General features: G+C 40.7%; 1 protein-coding gene across 1 annotated transcript; it reads right to left on the bottom strand.

Moving 5' to 3' along the window:
• Window positions 1-2,384: 2,384 nt before the first annotated feature.
• On the bottom strand, window positions 2,385-3,362 carry LOC136747179 (olfactory receptor 1E16-like). The gene has a single exon (XM_066700134.1). It carries the CDS (start codon window positions 3,360-3,362, stop codon window positions 2,385-2,387), a length of 978 nt encoding a protein of 325 aa, XP_066556231.1.
• Window positions 3,363-7,644: the final 4,282 nt, after the last annotated feature.

Consider the following 7,644-nt stretch of genomic DNA (forward strand, 5'->3'; position numbering starts at 1 on the left):
CCGGTCTCCTACAATCACCGGTCTCCAATTGACGCCAGGGCTTCTTGCACTTATTTGGAATAAATGGGGGGAGTGGCGTTAATTAAAGTTTTACGGTATATACATATACACTCACCTAAAGGATTATTAGGAACACCATACTAATACTGTGTTTGACCCCCTTTTGCCTTCAGAACTGCCTTAATTCTACGTGGCATTGATTCAACAAGGTGCTGAAAGCATTCTTTAGAAATGTTGGCCCATATTGATAGGATAGCATCTTGCAGTTGATGGAGATTTGTGGGATGCACATCCAGGGCACAAAGCTCCCATTCCACCACATCCCAAAGATGCTCTATTGGGTTGAGATCTGGTGACTGTGGGGGCCAGTTTAGTACAGTGAACTCATTGTCATGTTCAAGAAACCAATTTGAAATGATTCGACCTTTGTGACATGGTGCATTATCCTGCTGGAAGTAGCCGTCAGACGATGGGTACATGGTGGTCATAAAGGGATGGACATGGTCAGAAACAATGCTCAGGTAGGCCGTGGCATTTAAACGATGCCCAATTGGCACTAAGGGGCCTAAAGTGTGCCAAGAAAACATCCCCCACACCATTACACCACCACCACCAGCCTGCACAGTGGTAACAAGGCATGATGGATCCATGTTCTCATTCTGTTTACGCCAAATTCTGACTCTACCATCTGAATGTCTCAACAGAAATCGAGACTCATCAGACCAGGCAACATTTTTCCAGTCTTCAACTGTCCAATTTTGGTGAGCTTGTGCAAATTGTAGCCTCTTTTTCCTATTTGTAGTGGAGATGAGTGGTACCCGGTGGGGTCTTCTGCTGTTGTAGCCCATCCGCCTCAAGGTTGTACGTGTTGTGGCTTCACAAATGCTTTGCTGCATAGCTCGGTTGTAACGAGTGGTTATTTCAGTCAAAGTTGCTCTTCTATCAGCTTGAATCAGTCGGCCCATTCTCCTCTGACCTCTAGCATCAACAAGGCATTTTCGCCCACAGGACTCCGCATACTGGATGTTTTTCCCTTTTCACACCATTCTTTGTAAACCCTAGAAATGGTTGTGCGTGAAAATCCCAGTAACTGAGCAGATTGTGAAATACTCAGACCGGCCCGTCTGGCACCAACAACCATGCCACGCTCAAAATTGCTTAAATCACCTTTCTTTCCCATTCAGACATTCAGTTTGGAGTTCAGGAGATTGTCTTGACCAGGACCACACCCCTAAATGCATTGAAGCAACTGTCATGTGATTGGTTGGTTAGATAATTGCATTAATGAGAAATTGAACAGGTGTTCCTAATAATCCTTTAGGTGAGTGTAATGTGTGTGTGTGTGTGTGTGTGTGTGTGATGGGAAGCACACATGTAATTGCTGAAGCTGTTCTCTCATATATATATATATATATATATATATATATATATATATATATGAATGTACAAATAATGTACAAATAATAGAATGTTTATTCACTTTCATTCACCTGCAGAGTCCTGTTCCTTTAATGCTGCACATAGCACAAGCAAATTTGAATTGCGTGAAAGCCCTAATTAGACTGAATATACAAATTTTTGCGCAATATGTTTCCATTTGCCTGAATCAGAAAATCGTATTTAAATCAGAGACCACTGAGTAACATCTGTATGCACTCTAAGGTCATAGACCCCATTACACACTTTCAATCTCTGCTGTTGAATCCCATCTCTACCCTTCTACCTGCTGCTTAATGACTTAGGGACTTAGCAATATTAAAAATAAGATGTGATTATAAACATAAAGAAGTGTAATAATAAAATCTCAAAGCGACAGTCAGTATGTTGCATCAAACTTCTAACAAACTAATATTTTATATACTTTATATCCCAAAATAATTTGCTTCATACAACAATGAAAAGGTACAAAGAATTAAAAGTTGATTTTGAATTGCACTTATACATTTCTTTTTCCATTTAATGTGACATTAATATGACTTGACATCAAATTATGGAACTACGGAAAAAAAAGAAAAAGCACATACATGTTTGTACATGAAAAACTACATGTTGCTCAGGAAGTAGTTCACCACATTAAGGATCATTCAGTGTTTATCCGTACTTTCTCTTTCAGTGTATATTACCAGACTAAAACATATTGACTTCACTAATTAGATTTAAAACCACATTCTACAAACATTTAAAAAGCCCACATTATTGCGCATATTCTCTCACATTATTCTACATTTTGCCTAGGAATTACTTTAGCCCAATAGACATCATTCAGTGTTTATCCTCATTTTCTCATTCAGTTTATATTACCAGTAATTTTAGGTTCACTCATTTATTTTTAAATCACATTCTACTTACACAAGTCTTCATGTCATTGCATATGTTATCTCAAGTTATTCTGTTCCATGTGAATTTAGCGTGTTCCTTTTTCTGTAAAGCTTTTTTATTGTTGACATGATTTCCTCTGTTTTTAAAGAATAAATGATAGGGTTCAGCATTGGTGGAATGACGCAAGCCAAGGATGTATTAATTATCCTGGCATTTGGATGAATGGTGGAGCTCAATGTGGCAATATAAGTGACACAAATTGGAAAGTAAAAAATTGCCACCAAAATTAGGTGGGAGGTGCAGGTTTGTATGGCTTTCAAACGTCCCTCCTGTGTTGCAATTTTTAACAATGCAAATATTATACATACATAAGACAACGCAATCACTGCAACTGAGGCCACAGAAAATATTGTTATTCCCAATGTTCCCATTATGACATTTACATAATTATCATTACAAGCCAGATGAATCGCAGGTCCATAATCACAAAAATAGCTGTTTATCACTATAGATCTACAAAAGTATAATCTGGTAAATAAAAGTGTGGCTGTAATTGCCATTAGTGCTGTGATAGTCCACATTACTGCTATAATCACAACCATCGAGGTATTGGTGATAATGGTGTGATATCTCAGTGGAAAGCATATAGCAACAAACCTGTCATAGGCTAGTACAACAAGAATAAGCGACTGCAAGGAGGAGAAGAAATGTACTAAACACATATTGGCCAAGCAAGCTTCATATCTGATGAACTGAGAATCAAAGAGGAAAGTGTCAATTAACTTTGGTATAATTGCTGTGCTGCTACAAACATCAACTATAGCTAAATTACAAACAGCAACATACTTAGGGGTGTGAAGGCTACGCTCCATGTATATAATGAACAGGATGAAGGAATTACCTAATATAGTTACCACATAAACGAAACACAAGAAAACATAGTAATACTTTGCATTTGGTAGGTTAGATAAGCCACTGATATAAAAGAACTGAGGCCGAACAAATGTAGAGTTCAGAGCGAGTGTTGAATTTGGGGTGTTCATGGGCAGGTTTCAGTCTTCAAGCTCTCATCTGTAATTACAAAAGTAAATACCATAATTTTCATTTAATATTAACAGGAGAATATAGTATGGGCACATGTGCTATGGACATTCATCTTACACAGAAATGTATTTCTTTGCAAAAACATTTCAGCCATGAGACAGGAGTAGGAAGCCTATCAGATTAGAATACACCTGTTAAAGGAACTTACTATGTAATGAAAATGATGTTCTGATTACACATGAAGTCAAAACAAGTATTTTAGTAGACCCAGTTTTCACTGGTGCATAAGTGTACAGTGTACTGCATTGCATTTTCAGTCTGTGAACCCAGCATACAAGGATGTCTCTTTTGCACAATTATATATTTCAACAATTCATTTGCTGCAAAAAAATAAATTTTCCTGAAACTTAATTTAGTTTGATTGAATAGATATTGTTACACATTGGGTATTACTATTATAATTATTATTATTGGGTTTACCCAATATTTAAGTGCAAAATATGTAGATCAGTATTAAAATGTTGAGTCTTCCTGTAATGTCTCATTTTAATGAATTTCCAGTCAATTCCATAGTTATCCATACATTGATGGCATGTAGGATTTGTATGTCATAAACAAGTACAGCATATATAATAAAGGAGAGCCCTTATTTTCTCAACTGTGTATTTCTAGAAACTCATTTTAACACTCAGTCAATCAATGATAATATTAGTAGTAATGTGTTTTATTTAAATTTTACAGGCAACCGACATACCACATTACAGTAAGAGAAATAAAATAATACTCACCACATATAATCATAATCATAAACTTATAGGCATCACGAGATGTCTGTTTGTCCTCTTCAATAATACAAGCACTTTATGTGGTATTTTTTCCTACTCAGTTGAGTGAAATATATTTATATGCTGCGACAGATACAGTATTATAAATGACATCACTGTTTGCACCCCAGGGTGGTGAAAGGATGTACCTTGTGGATCTGTATGTGTATTGGTCTCCTGTGTATGTATTTGTAATTGTTTATTTGTAGATGCCCTGACAGTTGCCAATAAAACAAATAAAAACATACTTATTAAAAGAAAAAAACATCATAGTATTAGCAACAAAATACAATCTCAGTCCTCATGAGAGTCAAATTGATAAAGTGCTTATACAGATGCAGTGTGTGATTTTGTTTGTTGCAGTAAATGGGTTTTGTGACAGGGTGAGTGAGCACTGGCTGTAATTCACCCTCCCAGATACTAGGGGTTGTGGACTGACCTTGCAAGCCCTCCGCAAACATGGAAGGTCTGTCTTTTGGGCAGAAGCTCCAGTTCCGCCCAATTCAAGAGTGAACAGAAAGTATGGTAATAGTATAACTTATAACAGGATGGAGACCTCACACTCAGAGTACAAACCAATTTATTAATGTCTTTTTATCCAAATTAAAGCTATGGCCATGGGCACTGTATTTGCTCCCAATTATGCAAACCAATATGTTGGTTATTTGGAAGAATGATCAATTTTGAATCCTTCTGTAAACCCTTCTTTTAAACGATAGTTTGTGTATGCAACCCCAGTTATCTGAAAAAGTAAACACTGCCTAAGGGGAGGGGTTTCTGCACACTGCCGTAGGAACCCGATAGAAACATCACTCTGCTGCCATTGGCCCCTGCGCTCATCACTCAGGACAGGTTCCTTCCCACTTCCTGTTCTATAAAACGTGACGTCAGCACAGGACTTCTACGCTGATGATGCCCAGATCTTCCTGTCTTTTTCCTCTTCTGACCCTTTCATCCCCTCACACATTTCTTCCTGCTTGTCTGCCATTTCCGCCTGGATGCACTCGCACCACCTCAAACTCAACCTCTCCAAATCAGATCTCCTCTTTTTCCCCCACTCTTCCTCACCTTCTGCTGACCTCCCCATCTCGATCCCCTTGAAATCCACCACATTCTCTCCTTCTTCTTCCGCTAAAAATCTAGGAGTCACCCTCGATCCTGCACTCTCCTACTCCCAGCACATCACCACGCTGACACTCACCTGCAGATTCCTCCTGAGCAACATACGCCGGATCCGTCCCTTCCTCACCGACTACTCAACTCAGCTACTCGTCCAGTCACTGGTCCTCTCCCGCCTGGACTACTACAACTCCCTCCTGGCCGGCCTGCCTGCATCCACTACCCGCCCACTCCAGCTCATCCAGAACTCTGCGGCTCGTCTGGTATTCTCTCTGCCACGATTCGCACACGCTACTCCACTGCTCCGCTCCCTTCACTGGCTCCCGATAGCGGCACGCATTCAGTTCAAGACTTTGACCCTCACCTACCGCTGTCTTGACCACACTGCACCAAGCTACCTTCAGTCACTCGTCTCTCCATACATCCTCTCCAGACCACTGTGGTCTTCCGGTGCCAAAAGACTAACTCTGCCTCCTCTGCACTCTCCTTCCTCCAGAACCCGCTCTTTTTCATCCCTAGCTAAGTGGTGGAACGACCTTCCCACTGAAATCAGACACACCTTTTCAGACCTGTACCTTTGCAGTTATTCCCCTGCAGGGTTCAGCTCTCCTGTTAAATTGTACTTTATATCTAGTTTTCATCATACAATTTGTACACATGTATAGGTGTATATATATATATATATATATATATATATATATATATATATACAGTACTGTGCAAAAGTTTTAGGCAGGTGTGAAAAAATGCTGTAAAGTAAGAATGCTTTCAAAAATAAACATGTTAATGGATCATATTTATCAATTAACAAAATGCAGTTAGTGAACAGAAGAAAAATCTACATCAAATCAATATTTGGTGTGACCACCCTGTGCATTCAAAACAGCATCAGTTACACACACATTAATGTTGGGGACACAACAGCAGTAATATAACATGTTTGATTCTCTGACCACCTACATACATACATACAATTATGGCTATTGGGAAATATTTATCACTACTACGTCCACAATTTTGTGTTTGTACTGCAATACTACCTCATTGTATGCCCTGTCATCACAATGGCATAGAGTTGTACACTATATTACAGAGGAGGTATGCATTCGGGATGTGCCCATACTCAAATGCACTGCACAGTCTAATGTAGGCATCGTGACCCCCCCTATATACATATGCACTGCACTGCACTGCACAGTCTGATGTAGGCATCGTGACCCCCCCTATATATATATATATATATATATATATATATATATATATACAGGGCTCAAAAAAATTAAGGGAATGCTGAAATCACACATCGGATCTCGATGAATGAAATATATTAAAGATCAAAATCTTTACTGTACATTGTGCAATTTGTTGAGACCAAAATGACGTAACAACGGTCAATGGAAACCAAAATCACCAACCGATTGAGTGCTGGATTCAAACTCACACCGAAAATCAAAGTAAACAATTGAAATCACAGGCTGTTCCAACTTGCGTGAATTTCATCACGGCGACTCATAATGTGACTCAGTAGTGTGTATGGCCCCCACGTGCCTGTATGCACTCCCGACAATGTCTGAGCATGATTCTGATGAGATGGTGGATGGTGTCCTGGGGGATCTCCTCCCAGACCTGGATCAGGGCATCAGTGAGCTCCTGGACAGTCTGTGGCGCTACTTGGCGGCGTCGTATGCACTGATACATAACGTCCCAAACGTTCTCAATTGGATTCAGGTCTGGGGAACGTGAGGGCCAGTCAATGGCATCAATGCCTTCGTCATCCAGGAACTGACCAGGCCACATGAGGCCGGGCATTGTTCTGCACCAGGAGGAACCCAGGTCCACCAGGGCCCACTGCACCAGCATAAGGTCTGACGACGGGTCTGAGGATTTCATCCCGGTACCAAACAGCAGTCCGGGTACCGTTGGCTAGCATGTGGAGGTCTGTGCGACCCTCCAAGGATATGCCTCCCCAGACCATCATTGACCCACCGGCAAACCGGTCACACTGGATGATGTTGCAGGCAGCATAACATTCACCATGGCGTCTCCAGACTCTTTCACATCTGTCACATGTGCTCAGTGTGAACCTGCTCTCATCTGTGAAGAGAACGGGGCGCCAATGGCAAACCTGCCAATTCTGGTGTTCTCTGGGGAATGCCAATCAAGCTGCACAGTGCTGGGCTGTGAGCACAGGTCCCACTAGAGGACGTCGGGCCCTCATGCCACCCTCATGGAGTCTCTTTCTGACAGTTTGGTCAGAAACATGCACACCAGTAGCCCGCTGGAGGTCATTTTGTAGGGCTCTGGCAGTGCTCCTCCTGTTCCTCCTCACACAAAGGAG

The sequence above is a fragment of the Amia ocellicauda genome, chromosome 3, assembly GCF_036373705.1.
Source record: "Amia ocellicauda isolate fAmiCal2 chromosome 3, fAmiCal2.hap1, whole genome shotgun sequence".
Lineage (NCBI taxonomy): Eukaryota > Metazoa > Chordata > Actinopteri > Amiiformes > Amiidae > Amia > Amia ocellicauda.